This window comes from Lasioglossum baleicum, chromosome 8, assembly GCF_051020765.1.
Source record: "Lasioglossum baleicum chromosome 8, iyLasBale1, whole genome shotgun sequence".
NCBI lineage: Eukaryota > Metazoa > Arthropoda > Insecta > Hymenoptera > Halictidae > Lasioglossum > Lasioglossum baleicum.
In genome coordinates this window covers 5,527,696-5,545,898 of record NC_134936.1, presented here as the reverse complement: position 1 = coordinate 5,545,898, position 18,203 = coordinate 5,527,696, and the positions used below count along the sequence as shown (strand labels likewise).

General features: G+C 42.6%; 2 protein-coding genes across 3 annotated transcripts in view; one reads left to right on the top strand and one right to left on the bottom strand.

The window, feature by feature from the left end:
* LOC143211335 (uncharacterized) overlaps positions 1-15,752 on the top strand; it is a 125,330-nt gene extending 109,578 nt beyond the window's left edge. Inside the window, exons 2-3 of one of the 2 annotated variants that reach the window (XM_076428872.1) lie at positions 2-1,213; positions 1,311-15,752. In XM_076428872.1, coding sequence (XP_076284987.1) covers positions 8,575-10,341 — 1,767 coding nt within the window. In that variant the 5' untranslated portion in view covers positions 2-1,213; positions 1,311-8,574 and the 3' untranslated portion in view covers positions 10,342-15,752. Of the gene's footprint in view, position 1 lies in introns of both variants that reach the window. The other variant, XM_076428871.1, reaches the window with a different exon arrangement.
* On the bottom strand, positions 4,412-9,329 carry LOC143211129 (uncharacterized). Its single transcript, XM_076428589.1, has 3 exons — positions 9,192-9,329; positions 5,660-9,130; positions 4,412-5,612 (listed from the first exon to the last, which is right to left on the bottom strand). The coding sequence occupies exons 2-3, from the start codon at positions 7,294-7,296 to the stop codon at positions 4,412-4,414; spliced, it is 2,838 nt and encodes a 945-aa protein (XP_076284704.1). The 5' UTR covers positions 7,297-9,130; positions 9,192-9,329.
* Positions 15,753-18,203: the final 2,451 nt, after the last annotated feature.

Here is an 18,203-nt window from a genome sequence, read left to right as displayed (position 1 = left end):
GGTAGACGCCTTTTTTCGACCTGCCGACTGGACTATATGAAAAAACTTGACGACACTGAGGAAAATGAAAAATTGAATAACTCCAAGAAAAATGGAAAACTTAATGACTCCGAGAAAAATAAAGAACTTACTGACTCTGAGGAAAATGAAAACTTTAATAACTCTCAGTTAATAAGCTGTCTTCAATGCCTCTTAAAAATGCAATTAATCGCATGTAGGGATTGATCAGGTGTTTCTCTCTCTATATTAAAAAATATTTAAAAATCCTTTGACAAATCTGTTTTGTGGCGTCAGGATACTGCTGTCGATATTCCATCACAGTTTGTATAGTATATATTATTTCTCCACTTTGTTTCTATATAAAATTTTAATATGATCCTCCATTAGTTTAACGCCCCGTTCAGCGGTATCATTGACCACCTTCAGTCTATGTTTCAGTCAGTCTACTTATTATTCATAATAACTTCTTTTTCCGATATTTTAACTGTTTTTCTTTTGTAGATTGGAGCGTATTAATGAATTTAGTTAAGGTAGTAGAGAGACTTCCAGGATTGCAAGATATTCATTTACTCATTTCTCGATAATATAAACACGGGGTTTTTCACTAGTCAAAAACGCTAGATAAAACATCGATCTAGGGCGCTATCTGCCTCAAAAGTCCTATTTTTTCGATTACGAGGCGTAATTTTCATTATTCGGCAGCATGTAGCTATGAAAATAGCTATATGCGCAGTTGTATGCTTCCCAATAATGCAAATTACGCCCCTTAATATCTCTGTCAGTTATGTATATATAAAAAAACTCTTCAAATAAAAGTTGTAGTATATAAGGAGGTGGATATAGTATCAGAGAAAAAATTTTTTTTCAAAGTAATTATTTCAAGTTTTCAAAGTCACGGATGTTTTTTCTATCAACAACTGTTTATGCTACATACGGATTCTTAAAGAGAAAAAAGACAAATTCAACGATATATCATAACGTCTATGTATGTAAAGATTTAAAAAATTCAAAATTTTCAAATTTGCTGCGCCTCATTTTCCCATGATCCATTCGGCCCCAAAATTTTTCCAGATCATTTTCTCAACATTTGTTACAATTCTGGTTTACGGGACAAAAAAATTTCATGGTCGAAAAATAAGGTCCACCCTAATGTCCATATACGTAAATTACGAAAAGCAGTAAAGGGTGCTTAACGTCGAAGAAGAAAATCCTGGTAATTAAAACTTAATATGTACTACATTCTACGTTATTAGAATAATTGTAGTTTAATTATGATACATTTTATATCAACATTTTTTATTTACACTTAGAAACGCACTGTCTCGGAAGGAAATGGACATTCGAGAGAAGCAATAAAATTAGAGCATCATCGCAAAAAAAGATGAGTTTGCAATAACCTCAATATTTTATGAAATTCTATTATAATTATAGTTATGACTGTGTTTTTTTATTATAGGAAGACAGAAGATCAAATAAACTTGTGTATGCTAGTATAAAATCAATTTATATATATTATACAATTTATTTTATTATTTGTTTGACAACTAATAAATCTACAAATTGTTTCATAAACTAAAAAATACTTCCTGCATTTTCGTATTCTCCAATCAGTCCAAATAAATACCATCAACCTGTTCTCGATCATATACCAATTTTTATTAATGCAATTATGACAGTAACAAAACGTTTCTATTTAAAATGAATACATATTTTGAACATAGTTTTAACATTTTTAATTTTTTGGAAGGTTAAAAAATGTAATTAAAAAAGTAATGAAAAATAAAAATAAAAAAAAAATCCTCGCTGCACGGGGACCCGAAGGCTAGCTCCAGATTGCGATTCATACGCTCGACGGCTCGACAGTCGAATTTCAGTTTCGTTTCCGTAAGCCGTAAAGCATGGCAACATGGCAAGTTCTAAAAATAGATTGTGGCTCGCACAAGCAGCGCACACGGATATAGTAAAGGTACGCTGGTGAGTGTAGCGCGCGGGCGCGTTGCTAACACGATACCAATACAGTGTCTTCTGCACCGACGAAATGCCGTCGTTGGCCTCCTGTTTCTCACTCCAGTCAGAATATATCCTAGAGGGCGTAAGAGAACACCGAAAAATTCGAATCCCGCCAACTCCCGTAAGGCTGGCAGTCTTTAACAGTATCTCGTCGGTGGTAAGGATATCTCGTTGGCGCTGCTCGACATTCAACTCTAGAAGGTGTACCCAGCTCCCCTACTGGACAGAAATGTTATTATTTTGCTTCGTCTACCGGCCGCTTGCTCGTTTATAGCGTGACGATCAATCTCGTCCAAGGTCACTTGAGAAGACGGCCCCCTTAAAATAAGATGTGACTGTTGGTTTTTTCCTTTGGGGTGGGGTCGGTAGGGTAGAGCGCTTAATTTGTTGTAAAAAAGGAGAGTGCTTAATTTAAAGAGTGGGGTTGGTAAGGTAGAGCGCTTAAATTGTTGTGAAAGAGGTAGAATTTGTTAGGAAAAAGATGATTAAAGAGCGGAGATGGTAAGGTAGAGTGGTTAATTTGTTGGTAATGTAGTGATAGATCAGCCGGTAAGGTAGAGTACTATAGATCAGTTGGTAAGGTAGAGCAACCCCTCCCCCAACCTAACCCCACCCTCTACCAGTTCCCCCACCCATCCTACCACCCCTCTCCCCGCACCCCCTCGCCAATGATTAGCAAACCGGCCTAGACCCTCTACTACGGTCCATTTTAAGGGGCGGGGAGTTGTGACGTTGCAACTTTTGCGACGCCACTTCTCCGTCAATTCGCGTATGTTCGAGAGTGTTTGAGATCGGACCGATAGACTAGGATCGCTAGTGGGTGGAAGAAATGAACACTGTAGTAAAATCACGATAAATCATGTATTAACGAATAACTGAATCGAAGAAAACGGTGGATGACGAGTAACACTGTGGAAATCCCGAGTTCAAGAGCGACGGTTCAGTTGCGTAACAAAGAGACTGTATAAAGCGTTATTGCCGTGTATAAGTATGCCGTGGTGCAAAACCGAATGTTTACCCCGTGTCGTCCGACCGTTACCGTCGTCTCGTGCTCGAAATCACCTGTTCATTGCGCGTGGTGGGGACGCTGAGACGACGGTAGCCGACGCTTGTCGAGACGCCGGTTCGGCGGATCGGCTCTGTGACGGGTGGCCGGAACATTCTCTCCCCCCCCTCCCCCCTTGCCGTGACGTTGTTTCGGCAATGACCGCGGGTCGGCTAGTTGCATGCCGTAGGGCATGACGCGGTTTGTTTTGTTTCGACCGGCAGTCGGCACAATTTGACGATCGGCCGTTTGAGTGTCGTAGTCGCGGTCCGGACCGTGACGAAGCGGGTTACATCGTCTTTGCCGGGATGGATATCGGTGACGCGCGCGAGCGGCCATTTGGCCGGGGGAGTTCGTTCGTCTCGTACGAGGACGAGATAGATCACCTTCTCGGAATGGTTCCGACTTCGTGTGCCATTTTGACGCGGCATGGAGTTGCTGCAGGTATTATTTTGACCACCGCGACCAGAAGTGGTCAAGCATTTGGCGCAGCCCTGGAATTCATGATGAGACGTAATCTGAATTACCGACCAAATCCTACCGCTACTCCACTCAGCCGCTCCGTGCAAGCGGGCTCGAGTGACGATGCGTATGCAGTTTTGCAGACTGACGTACGCGAATCCTTCGCACAGAAACGGGACGGACCGCGATTCCGCAATCGGAATTCGCAGGCACGCGATCGCTATCAGCGTTCCCGACACGACAAGCTCCGCACCGATAAAGGTGAAGCGGGCATCAACGATCTAGCAAAGGCATTACATTCCAAACTCTTTCCTGGGGTTGGAACTGGTCAGGCAGCTGCCGACCGCCTAGAGGCTACCTCGACCCTTCGAGCGATAATGCTCTGTATAACAACAAGGGCAATGGGCTTTGGCACAATTAACACCTTCATAGCTTTAATAGACTTACACAATGTGCCCCAACGAGGAAACATATACCAGCTATACCGCGTATCACTCGCGATGATGGAAGCCAAGTTGCAGTCGTGTCAAGAAGCGACTAACATGATAGTCGACAACCAGGAAGAACATCTTCTCCTGAATGGGACGTCTGATTTTATGCGAACATACCGAGCACGTACTATTCTTCCGGACCCGATGACACGTGCAATAAACACTATTGGTAATGTTAAAGTGTTTGATAATGTGTACTACCCGCGAGTGGCCGCAGATCGCTGAAATAATAGTGGAAATTTCATTCCGCAAAGCGAGCGAGTTTTGTTTTCACTTGCGCCGCGTAATAGGAGAATCCCCACTCACTTTCGAGGAATACGCGACACTGCTCGCACAAATCGAAGCTGCACTCAACTCGCGAACAATCAGTCCGTTGTCCGACGACTCTTCCGACCTGTCTGCGTTAACCCCGGGTCATTTCCTGATCGGCGACGCACTCAATGTCATTCCGGAACCGGACTTCGCTGACACTCCTCGCTCCCGATTGTCGCGATGGCAACTGCTGCGCCAAATGCTTGACCACCGCGACCAGAAGTGGCTCGACGCGAGAAGATGACTCGAGACGCCTCTCTTCCGCGGGGATTAACTCATCGCAGTTGGCGACCCACTTTTTTAGCGCGAATCCCCCGGCTTTCAGAAGACGCTGTAGTTGACGAACTTTCTCCTGGGCCGTCTGTAGATCGTTCGCGCCAGAGAGTATGTCGTCAACGTATGTTTCCCGTACGAGAACGTCCCTAGCTAGCAGAAAGTTGTCGCCTTCGTCGCTGGCTAACTGGTGCATGCACCGTATCGCGAGGAACGGGGCGCACGCGAGGCCGTAGGTAACGGTGGTAAGCGCGTATTCTTGTACCGGTACCGAGACATCGGGACGCCAGACGATTCGCTGGAAGATCTGGTCGTTTTCGTGAACGCGGATTTGTCGGTACATTTTCTCCACGTCTGCGGAGAACGCGAAACGGAATCTGCGCCACCGGAGGATAATGTCGGCCAAGTCCGTCTGCAGTTTCGGGCCAACGTGCAGACAGTCGTTTAGGGACGTACCGGACGTCGTGCGATGTGATCCGTTGAATACTACGCGGATCTTTGCCGAGTCGCCTGTCCCGCGGAGGACTCCGTGATGCGGTAGGACGTAAGACGCGGTCGTCGCTCGATTCTCGCTCTCGGTTAACATACGCATGTGGCCCAGGTGCTCATATTCGGTGAGGAACGCGACGTACTTTTCGCGGAATTGCGGACGCGACGCGAGAGTTTTTTCGCTGCGCCATAGTATTTGGAGTGCCGACGATCGCGAGTCTCCGAGTTCAGCGGCGCTTTTCGCGAATGGCAGGCGCATAACGTATCGCCCGGTATCGTCGCGGGAGTGTGTGGTACGGAAATGTTGCTCACATTGCCGCTCGGAGTCGGTCAGCGTCGTGGCGGGCAGGGCATTTGGCTCCTCCTGGACCCAGAATTTTTGGACGAGCTCGTAAAGGTCCCGGTCGATGCCGCATTGGAAGCTGGAGATCCCATTGGACGCCTTGTGGGTGCGGACGGTGGACGCCGGACCGGAAATGACCCATCCCAGCGTGGTGAGCTGGGCCACTGGAGAGTCGTCGTCACCGCGCCTAATGTCGGGCCGAATGATGCGGCTGTAGACATCGACGCCGATGACCATGTCGATTGGATATGACCCCAGCTTGCGTGCGGACTGGTCGCGGCTGGTGCGTAATGGGTCAGCTCGGGTAAAATAAATGCTTTCACTTCGGAGGTGTACGTCTGGGTGAGCGACGATATGACGAATGTGGAGACGCCCCGTGTCGTCACAGTATGACCAGCACCGATTCCGTAAATGGGCATGCGTGCATGCTGCCGAGGAAGACGCAGCCGTTGGCATATGGACTCCTTAATGAAGGAGACCTCAGATCCCTGATCGAGCAGCACGCGGGTACGGATGCTATCCCCGTTGGTGGAAAGTATGTTCACGAGCGCAGTGGCCAATATCATCGGGCGACGCGACGACACCGGGGGCGAGGCTGGAACGACGTGGTGAGCCGCAGCTGGCGGAGCCTCGACTATCGGTTCGGACTCTGAAGATGACGAGGACGCTGAAGAGGAGATGGAGGCATCGTGTAACGACGTGTGATGTCGCGAAGCGCATTTCATGCACGTCGTAGTGTGGCGGCAGAACTTGATTGGGTGGTTCCCCAAGCAGTTGTAGCAGCGTCGATGTTGCGTTACTAGCTGCTTGCGTTGCTCAGGCGTCTTCGCCAGGTATTGAGCGCATCTTCCGAGGTAGTGGTCTGCGCTGCATAGAATGCAGCGGTTCTGAGACGCGACGGTAGCATGTGATTGAGCGCCGGGTGCTCGGGATTTTGACACCGATGTGGCCGGTTTCGTACTCTCAACCTTGGCTAGCGCGCGAATGCGGTGCTCGAGGAAGGTGTCCAGTGCTGAGAATTCCGGATAATCTGAGTTGTCTGCGATTTGCAACTCCCATGCTTTGAGCGTCTCCGGGTCCAGTCGTTGAGTGACCCAGTAGATGATGAATGGCCCCCAATGTTGCACTTGGCACTTCAACACTTCGAGCGCGTTTAACACTTGCTTCACTGTGCCGCGGATTCGTTTGAGCTCCGCCGCGGATTCTGACGTCGCTGCGGTGAGCGAAAACAGCGTGCCGAGCAGGTTGTCGACAAGGACACGAGTATTCTCGTACTGACCAACGATGAGTTGCCACGCCCGATCGAAATGAGCACCGTCGACTGGTAGATTCCTGATAAGATCGAGCGCTTCGCCGTGGACGCTCAGAAGGAGGTAATGGAACTTCTCGGTGGAGGACAGGCTGTCGTTGGACAAAACAAGGGACGCGAACAACACCTTGAAGAGTGGCCAGTCCTTGTAGTCTCCGGAGAACGTTGGGACGTCCAAACGGCGGAGCTTGGCCGACGAGGCAGGCTGTGATTTGTCTCGATGATTGCCGTGAGACTCTTCGGTGGATGCAGGTGGACGAGGTGTTAATTCTGCCAGCATGTTACACAGTACAGCTTGGGTGTCGACGACCAAATCCTCAGTCGTGTGACGGAGACCGTCAACGTAGTAGTCATGCTTATGTGCATCGGGGGTGCATAAGTCCTGGAGTTTGACGTGATTTGCGCGGAACTCGTCCCAATTGCGGAGGAGTGTGTCTAGCCGAGCTTGTACATAAGATTCCGTGATGTTGGCTGCACCCTTCTTCTTTACATTGACCAGAACGCGACTGATGGCATGATGCAAGTCGAATTGCAAGGCGAACAACGATTCGGCCGTTGACATTTGAACCGGCGCACAGTGGTTCGAAACCGTGAAAACGTGAACTAAAGTCGAATTTTCAATTCCGTCGAAATTTTTTGAAATTTTTACTATAAATTCTTATATGTCTACAGTAAGTTTTGACATGCATGCAGGTGGCTTTAAGTCACTCAGAATTTTTTTCCAGAGCGTTGAAAAGAGCGAAAAAGGAAGGATTATATATCGAGCTGAAATCGACGTACTTGGCCTCGTTATATTTTGTGATTGATTGGAAATAGTTTAAATCTACTAATGTAGTGTGAAAGAGCAGCCTTTTAGTTACACGTACGCAAAAGATGAAAATAATAACAATAATCTTAACCCTTAAACAATATTCTTTCCTGGATCCCTTCTATTTCCTGCTTTTTAAGATTCAACTGGACCTACGAAACGGAATTAAAGCCGGGTATTGATAAAACCTGCACGGATGTATTCGTTAGAACCTATTGAAGGTGACTGTACAAGAATTTCGTGCAGCAACTCGCATCCGCGAAAGTTATAACAAATATGTGCAGTCACTATGCCGAAATTTGCGGCGCGCGCGTAATGTGAAGAACTTGTGGGTCATTGCATGCCAAATCAATTGATTCTGCAGTTTTCCGTACCCAAATTTGATCAGAAGATAAACTACATATTCCATTCTTAATATTAATACAAAAATGAACACGACTACAAGCGAATATCATAAGTATTTCAGACAACAAACTTAAAAAATGAATCTGTTGGAACCTCCTCGTCCTACATACACCTCATCGAGACCTCGTACTCGAGAACTATATGAAAAACTAACCGGTAAGGATATTATTTACAGATTTAGTTCATATCCATTTACAATAGGTGTCCTTAGTATTGTTAGTATACAATGCAAATGGACGCATTTGCTAGTTTCGAGGATTAAGACTTGCGTCTCATTCATATACAAATGAATGTAATAAGTGATAAAGATATTGAATAGATACAAGAGCTACGAAATGCACACTTCGAGTCCGTTGCGTGTTTAAATTACAGATACAATGTTGTCTTCACGGTTCGCTCTCGAGTCTCGTTTGTTTCCCTGATGCGTTAAGCCACTTCGATTCCTATACTACAATAGTTATATGGACATCCGATCTCAGAACGCTATTAGAACTATTCCTTGTACGAACGCGAATTTTGGCAGAAGTATCTGTCGCTTTCACAGTAATCAAGGAATAGCAGCACAAAGAATTTGTGTCACTCCATCTTGTGAGATAGAAATCGCGCACAAAACGGGAGTTTGGGAGTATGGGAGTTGCTACCGTCTCACTCATCGCCGCCAAATCCAAGGTGGCTCCGTTGAAGAGGGTCTCACTACCGAGACTTGAGCTCTGTGCAGCGTTCTTGTTGGCCAAACTCGTCTACTACATCACCAAGGTGCTCGACTTGCGGGATATCGGTCTACATCTTTGGTCCGACTCCTCGGTGACACTCAGCTGGATTCAGGGGCATCCATCTCGTTGGCCGACGTACGTGGCCAACCGAGTCGCCGAAATCCAGAGGATGGTGCCTCTAGCCAAGTGGCATCATGTACGAAGTGCCGAGAACCCTGCAGACTGTGCATCCAGGGGCCTGTATCCAACCGAGATGGTAAACTTCGAGCTTTGGTGGCGAGGACCCGAGTGGCTTTCTTCATCCGGACACCTTCCGGAGGCCGTGGGCAGTGAAGTTCACCACGAAGTCACTGAACCACTCATTCATCACGTGGCTCGCCGACCAGAGGGATCTGTATGCTCCTTGATCGAGCGGTTTTCTAACCTGACTCGCCTACTACGAGTTCTGGCTTGGTGTCGTCGTTGGAGACCTGGACAACGAAAAACGGAATCAATTCTCACTGCCTCCGAGATACAAGCTTGTAAACTCACTCTATTGCAGCTGGAGCAAGCTGCACACTTCATGGAGGACATCAGGGCTCTCCGGAAAAACCAACCGGTGCCATCCAAGAGCCGGCTAGCAAAGCTCAGTCCTTTCCTAGATCCTGAAGGAGTACTGCGCGTTGGCGGCCGCCTCCAGGTCTCCAACCTCACCTACGACAGGAAGCATCCCGCTATACTTCCAGACGACTCTGCCTTGGCAAGGCTGTGGGTAGACGCTGCGCACAAGCGGTGCCTCCACGGGGGAACTCAATTGACTCTCGCTACTCTGCGTCAAGAGTGCTGGGTCCTCAAGGGTCGTCATATGGTCAAGTCCTGTATCAGACATTGCACCACTTGTATACGTTGGAAGGGTCAAACTGCACAACCAAAAATGGGAAATCTTCCATTACCACGACTAACTCCTTGTCGTCCTTTTTACAGATCTGGAATTGACTACGCTGGACCAATACTGCTCAGATCCAGTAGTGGCCGTGGTCAGCTCACCTCGAAGGGATACATCGCCGTATTCATTTGCCTCGTCACTAAGGCCGTACATCTGGAGGCTGCATCGGATGGGTCCACCGATACCTTCTTGGCCGCTCTACGACGCTTCATGGCACGGCGTGGTCGCTGCTCCGAACTTTACAGCGATTGTGGACGGAACTTTGTAGGCGCTAACCACGAACTGCGTGCCCTTCTACGCGAATCGGAGAAACAGGGAGGAGGCCCATTCGCCGCAGCTTCCAGAGAAGGAATTACCTGGAGATTCAATCCTCCTTCCGCTCCTCACTTCGGCGGACTCTGGGAGGCAGCTGTTAAGTCCGTTAAGTATCACCTCCGCAGAATCATTGGCGAGCAGAGATTGACCTTCGAGGAGCTGACCACGCTTCTGACGGGTATCGAAGCTTGTCTCAATTCCAGACCTTTGTTGCCTCTTTCAGACGACCCTGAGGATCCAGTTGCTCTAACGCCTGGTCACTTCTTGATCGGGGAACCTCTCACCGCAATCCCGGAGCCCAGCCTCGAGGACCTTCCAGCATCACGCTTGTCTCGTTGGCAATTATTGCAACAAATGCAACAACATTTCTGGAAGCGCTGGTCACGGGAGTACTTAAATTCACTGCAAACTCGAGGCAAATGGCAAGGGACAAGGCACTAATCAAGGCCGGAATCCTCTGCCTTATAAAAAGTGAACTTCTTCCTCCTACTCAATGGCCTCTCGCTCGCGTAGTAGACGTACACCCGGGACCAGACGCTTCTATTCGAGTCGCAACTGTTCGTACTGCCAAGTCGCAATTTCTTAGGCCTGTGCACAAGCTAATTCCCTTACTAGCGCCGGACGATGCTGAGACAGATGCTGGAAGGCAACCCGAGGCAGGTGTATCACGCGATTCTTCCACTTCGCTTCTGTGAAATTTCGACGCGTTTCCATTTTTAGGTTAAGCATTGTACAATTCGCGTCACCAATTAACTAGCGATATCATTTACTTAGGGTAGTTTCACTCACCTCATTATTCACTTCATTTTAATTGTCACCATCTCGGCAATCATGAGCACTGTAAATTTCCATTTTTTTTCACTCGCGTCTCATCGTCCATTTACTACGTCGCACGTTGCCAACCCATTCATTCTTCTCAATTTCGTCAATGAATGACGAGGCGGGCGGAATGTTTGGGATTGGCTGCGAGTGTCGCAAGATCGTGACGCACGATCGATCCTCGATCTCGCGACGACGAGCGGAGCAGCCAATCACTGGGCTGCGCGGTGGATCGTGCGTCACGATCTTGCGACACTCGCAGCCAATCCCAAACAGTATTTTTTGTATTAAATATACTATAAACGAGAGACTAACATCAAAAAATACATAAAATAATTTATACAGAATAAATATACTAATAAATAATAAATAACAATAATATAACATTTAATAAAATATTACATTTAAGTAAGCTGACATAATTGCGCGCTTATAGCCACGCGCCGTTTCACCGCAGCGCGCCGCGCCGTATCCCGACGAACGACCGCGCTAGTGGAAGAGCACCACTGGCGTCAACGCATGTCGGGCGAAGATATTTTGCTTTCTGGTTCGGTAAAAACGTCGACCATGCAAACTTCACAGGGGGGTTTCTCAAGATAAAAGTCTGCTCTTTCGCGTGGTATAGTTCAATTTTTCGCTGGACCCTTATTTTTTGAGATAAATTCGAAAATATCCGCAAAAATTGGTGCAAAAGTGGTGCATCTCCGTCTTTAATCATTGTTTAAACATGTTTATACAATCATAATGTATTAATATTGGATATCACTGTATTCGGGAAAGTCTACAGAATCGTTTGCTGTAAACAACAATTCAATATCTTTTATAATAACATCACAATATTTGTTTAAAGTTGAAAAATATGTTTTTTTTTCAAAGCCATGATTTTCAAAAACTGGACGTATAGGAAAAAAATTAAAACCAGATTCGGAATCAGCGCAAAAAACTCTGTAAGAAGGACCCAACAGTATATTGAAATCACAAAAAAAGTTGAAATTTGTTGGACAGTGTAATATAACACATTTAATAAAATATTACATTTAAGTAAGCTGACATAATTGCGCGCTTATAGCCACGCGCCGTTTCACCGCAGCGCGCCGCGCCGTATCCCGACGAACGACCGCGCTAGTGGAAGAGCACCACTGGCGTCAACGCATGTCGGGCGAAGATATTTTGCTTTCTGGTTCGGTAAAAACGTCGACCATGCAAACTTCACAGGGGGGTTTCTCAAGATAAAAGTCTGCTCTTTCGCGTGGTATAGTTCAATTTTTCGCTGGACCCTTATTTTTTGAGATAAATTCGAAAATATTCGCAAAAATTGGTGCAAAAGTGGTGCATCTCCGTCTTTAATCATTGTTTAAACATGTTTAAACAATCATAATGTATTAATATTGGATATCACTGTATTCGGGAAAGTCTACAGAATCTTTTGCTGTAAACAACAATTCAATATCTTTTATAATAACATCGCAATATTTGTTTAAAGTTGAAAAATACGTCTTTTTTTAAAACTCCATTTTCTCAAAAACTGGACGTATAGGGAAAAAATTAAAACCAGATTCGGAATCAGCGCAAAAAACTCTATAAGAAGGACCCAACAGTATATTGAAATCAAATTTGGTGTTGGACAGTGTTATTGTTATTTATTATTTATTATTATATTTATTCTGTATAAATTATTTTATGTATTTTTTAATGTTGGTCTCTCGTTTATAGTATATTTAATACAAAAAATACCTTTAGTAACAAAAAAATAATTTATTCACACACTACACTATTACACTATTTACAATGCTAATATATATGTGTACACTATTCAGATATAATACACTGTATCGATTTAATATGGAGCAAACTATTTTAATTATGTTTTTAAGTCAATAAAAATAGTCCCGTTTATATTGTGTTTGGACTTATTTTACTCAGAAGAATCTCGAGTGTTCATTGGCACTATAATTACAATACATAGATAAGACGACAATTACTGAAAATAAAATTTTTCAGTCACCGCATTGCAGACTTTCCTTACATTGTATGTATTCCGTTGTCCGTGGACCGTCATTTATTTCAAAATATCGTGTTGGTTCTTAAGAAAACTGATGCCAGAGTTCAGATTCGGCTTTGTGTTTGTTGAAATCAGTCGTGTCAAGCATTTCAAATCTGCATTGCTACGTATAAAACTTCATAAAAAACATTTATAGTTATTTATAGTATTTTAGTTGTTGTGTATATAATATATGTATTTGAGTAGTGTATTATATCTTAATAGTGTACATATATTTTAGCATTGTAAGTAGTGTAATAGTGTAGTGTGTGAATAAATTATCTTTTTGTTACAAAAGGTATTTTTTGTATTAAATATACTATAAACGAGAGACTAACATTAAAAAATACATAAAATAATTTATACAGAATAAATATACTAATAAATAATAAATAACAATAGTATAACACATTTAATAAAATATTACATTTAAGTAAGCTGACATAATTGCGCGCTTATAGCCACGCGCCGTTTCACCGCAGCGCGCCGCGCCGTATCCCGACGAACGACCGCGCTAGTGGAAGAGCACCACTGGCGTCAACGCATGTCGGGCGAAGATATTTTGCTTTCTGGTTCGGTAAAAACGTCGACCATGCAAACTTCACAGGGGGGTTTCTCAAGATAAAAGTCTGCTCTTTCGCGTGGTATAGTTCAATTTTTCGCTGGACCCTTATTTTTTGAGATAAATTCGAAAATATCCGCAAAAATTGGTGCAAAAGTGGTGCATCTCCGTCTTTAATCATTGTTTAAACATGTTTATACAATCATAATGTATTAATATTGGATATCACTGTATTCGGGAAAGTCTACAGAATCGTTTGCTGTAAACAACAATTCAATATCTTTTATAATAACATCACAATATTTGTTTAAAGTTGAAAAATATGTTTTTTTTTCAAAGCCATGATTTTCAAAAACTGGACGTATAGGAAAAAAATTAAAACCAGATTCGGAATCAGCGCAAAAAACTCTGTAAGAAGGACCCAACAGTATATTGAAATCACAAAAAAAGTTGAAATTTGTTGGACAGTGTAATATAACACATTTAATAAAATATTACATTTAAGTAAGCTGACATAATTGCGCGCTTATAGCCACGCGCCGTTTCACCGCAGCGCGCCGCGCCGTATCCCGACGAACGACCGCGCTAGTGGAAGAGCACCACTGGCGTCAACGCATGTCGGGCGAAGATATTTTGCTTTCTGGTTCGGTAAAAACGTCGACCATGCAAACTTCACAGGGGGGTTTCTCAAGATAAAAGTCTGCTCTTTCGCGTGGTATAGTTCAATTTTTCGCTGGACCCTTATTTTTTGAGATAAATTCGAAAATATTCGCAAAAATTGGTGCAAAAGTGGTGCATCTCCGTCTTTAATCATTGTTTAAACATGTTTAAACAATCATAATGTATTAATATTGGATATCACTGTATTCGGGAAAGTCTACAGAATCTTTTGCTGTAAACAACAATTCAATATCTTTTATAATAACATCGCAATATTTGTTTAAAGTTGAAAAATATGTCTTTTTTTAAAACTCCATTTTCTCAAAAACTGGACGTATAGGGAAAAAATTAAAACCAGATTCGGAATCAGCGCAAAAAACTCTATAAGAAGGACCCAACAGTATATTGAAATCAAATTTGGTGTTGGACAGTGTTATTGTTATTTATTATTTATTATTATATTTATTCTGTATAAATTATTTTATGTATTTTTTAATGTTGGTCTCTCGTTTATAGTATATTTAATACAAAAAATACCTTTAGTAACAAAAAAATAATTTATTCACACACTACACTATTACACTATTTACAATGCTAATATATATGTGTACACTATTCAGATATAATACACTGTATCGATTTAATATGGAGCAAACTATTTTAATTATGTTTTTAAGTCTGTTAGATTATTGAATATATAACGGTTTATTGATAATGAACGATACATGAAGAATACATATTGCGACACGCGACAAGACACGAGGACCGCACGATGGCTTGCGTAGACCAATGCTCATGCGCACATCATACTCGCGCGCACTCTTGCAAACACTTCCGCGCACACTCGTCGGCGCACGCTCGCACGTTACAGGATGTGTGACAAACTTCCATCAATCCCCCACTTTTGGCACACATCTATGTCTCTTGCATACAACTTATTTCTCATACAATCGTAATTTTTCTACATGAACACTCATTACATTGTATGGTAATGCTTTGGTGAAAATATCCGCCACATTATCACCAGAAGACACATACCTCAGCTTTATCAAACCTTCCTCACATTTTTCTCGAGTAATATGGTACGCAATATCTATGTGTTTTGTCTTCGATCTCTCTACTCTATTCAATGTGAAGTCGATAGCTGATCTATTATCACACCTAATGATGTATGGCTCACGCGGTATATTAATATTAATCAGTAGCTGTAACTCTTTATACATCATGTTTATCCATATCGCCTCTTTCACAGCACATTCCAACGCTATATATTCCGCCTCCATGGTAGATGTGGATATGGATCTTTGTTTGTTTGACTTCCAAGAAATCGGATTTCCTCCTAAATAAGCTATCATTCCGCTGTACGAATGCCTATCGTCAATGTCGGCAGCCCAGTCCGCATCGCTAAATATTTCTATTTCACTGTCTCCTTGACTATATATCATACTTCTCTCTCTCGTAGTGAACAAATATCTTAACACCCTTTTCGCTTGCATCCAGTGCATTTTACCTGGATCCGATACAAACTGTGCTAATTTCGATACCGCATACATTATATCCGGTCGGGTCGCCAACGCTATGTACATTAGTGATCCTACCAGTCGTCTATATGGCACATTTTTCATCCCCTCTCTTTCCATTTTACTTGAAGGGCTATCCTGCTTCGATAATTTTATACCTGCCTCGATTGGCGTTTTTGTGGTTTTACACTCTATCATATTGTATTCATCTAATAGTTTCTGTATATACAACTCTTGTGACAGTTTCATAGTTTTATCAGTATATGTAATACTTATCCCTAATAAATAAGACGCTATTCCTAAATCTCTTATTTCATATTGTGACATTAATAATACTTTAACTCGTTTTACTTTATCTACATTTTTACTGAATAACACTATATCATCGACATAAATAGTTAGAATGAGATCGCGATCATATATGTAGACGCAGTTATTGCTTTTTAATCTTTGGAATCCGTTTTTAATTAGGAACATATCAATTGCATCATTCCAATTCCGACCTGACTGTTTTAACCCGTAAATCGGTCTTTTCAATTTTGCTACCTTTGTATCTGTTTCGCTATATCCCGGTGGTAACTTCATATATATTTTCTCAGTCAGTTCTCCATACAAATATGCACATTTAACATCTAAATGATGTGCCTGCCAACCTTCGCACATTGACATTGCCAATAACATCCTAATAGTCGACATGTTGGCAACTGGAGCATATGATTCAAAATAGTCTACATCTTTCTTTTGACCATACCCCTGCGCTACCAATCTCGCTTTATACCTAATAACCTTGCCGGTGGGATCCGTCTTGACCTTGTAGACCCATTTGCTACCGATACATGACATATTTTCGACTCTATTTACAACCTCCCACGTATTTCTGCTTTCTAAGCTCTGTAATTCCTCATCCATTGCCATTTTCCATTGTTCGGATTGAGGTAATGACATCGCTTGCTCGAACGTTGTAGGTTCGATTATCTCTGCTAGGTTAATTTCAATATTTTTAGGTTTACCTTTACAACCCCAAGGATTTCTAATAACCTTTCCGCGTTTTCGTTTATTTATAACAATATCTGATTTTCGCGTCTCTCGTAAACTGCTAACATCACTATTTATATTTGTTTCTACTTTATCGTTTTCTAATTTCAGCATTTCTTCTATTGGTACACTACTTGTTGCTTCATCTAGTTTTACTTCTTCCTTGTTAATTTCTATCTCATTTGTTACATCATTGGCTCTATTTTCGTCGTAAAATGGTATTTCATATGTTTCTTTCCCATGAATATATTCAAATCCACATACTTCTTCCACGAATTCTACATGTTTACTATGGATAATATCGTCTTTCGAAGGGTCATATAGCCGATATCCCTTCGTTTGTGTCGAATACCCTACAAATATACATTCTTTCGCCCTTGGATTGAGCTTATGCTTACCGTGTCCCGAGAGATGTACATACGCCAAACATCCATACGTTTTTAAATGCCTCACGCTTGGTCTGTTTCCAGTCCACATACCTTCCGGGACATTATCGCCGATTGCTGAATGCATGACTCTGTTTTTGGTATAGCATGCAGTAAGCAACGCTTCTGCCCAAAATCTTTCGGGTAATTTTGCTGTCTTTAACATCGCACGCACAAGATTCATTAAGGTTCTGTTAACCCTTTCGGCTACACCGTTCATTTGTGGTGTATACGCATTTGTGCGTTCATGTCTTATACCTAATTTATCAAATAACGTTTCTAATTCCTTGTTACAAAATTCTAATCCGTTATCAGTTCTTATTCTCTTTATTTTTCTATTCAGTTCCCTTTCTACTCTAGCTATATATTTTTGTATGAAACCAGATACTTCGTCTTTACTTTTTAAACAATATATTGTTGTTTTCCTAGAATAGTCATCAGTAAGAGTGAGAAAATATTTTGAACCCCCCATTGATTTTACTGGTAATGGTCCACATAAATCTGAATGAATTAAATCCAATACAGCTTTCGTTTGTCTACCTCCCATGCTCTTACATGGAGCTTTCACAGATTTGCCTACGCTACATCCATTACAATGAACATCCTTTATATTTAAATTTTCCAAGCCTCTAACTAAGCTCTTATTTGATATTTCGCGAATATTTCTTGTGCTTATATGGCAAAATCGTTGATGCCATTTCTCACTATCATCTAATTTATCATTCTTGACAATATGTGTTTCCACTTGATTTGGCCTGCTTTTAGTTACATTAGCTCTAACGATATATAATCCATTTTTACAGAATGCTTCCCCCACTATCGTCTTAGTCTTCTTATTTAAAATGCTTAATCTATGATTATCTATTATTAGTCGTTTCTGCTTACTCTCTATTTGTGATACTGACAATAAGTTTCTTCTTACATTAGGAACATGGTACACATTGTGCAAGGTTATATCAAAACTGTCATTATTTACATAAGTCTCTATGTTAATATCACCGATTCCTATTGCCTTTAAGTTATCCTGCGCATTGTTGTCAGCTGAGTAAATTGTTTCATTCGCTATTGACTTATAATTAACAAACCAATCTCTATGTTTACAAATGTGGTGAGTCGCACCACTATCTATTAACCAAGAGTCATCTAATTGAACATTATTTAATTCTAATAAGAACATATCTTTCCGCTTATACTGCTTATCATTAGACGTACCCTGTTTCCACTTTGTCGTTGTGCTTTGT

Bases quoted from the DNA above. Each gene is read 5' to 3' on its own strand.
- LOC143211129 (XM_076428589.1), bottom strand. From the start codon at position 7,296: ATGTCAACGGCCGAATCGTTGTTCGCCTTGCAATTCGACTTGCATCAT. The intron at 5,613-5,659 runs GTCATCGGCGTC...GCCCGACATTAG, and splicing joins GGTCATATCCAATCGACATG to GCGCGGTGACGACGACTCTC.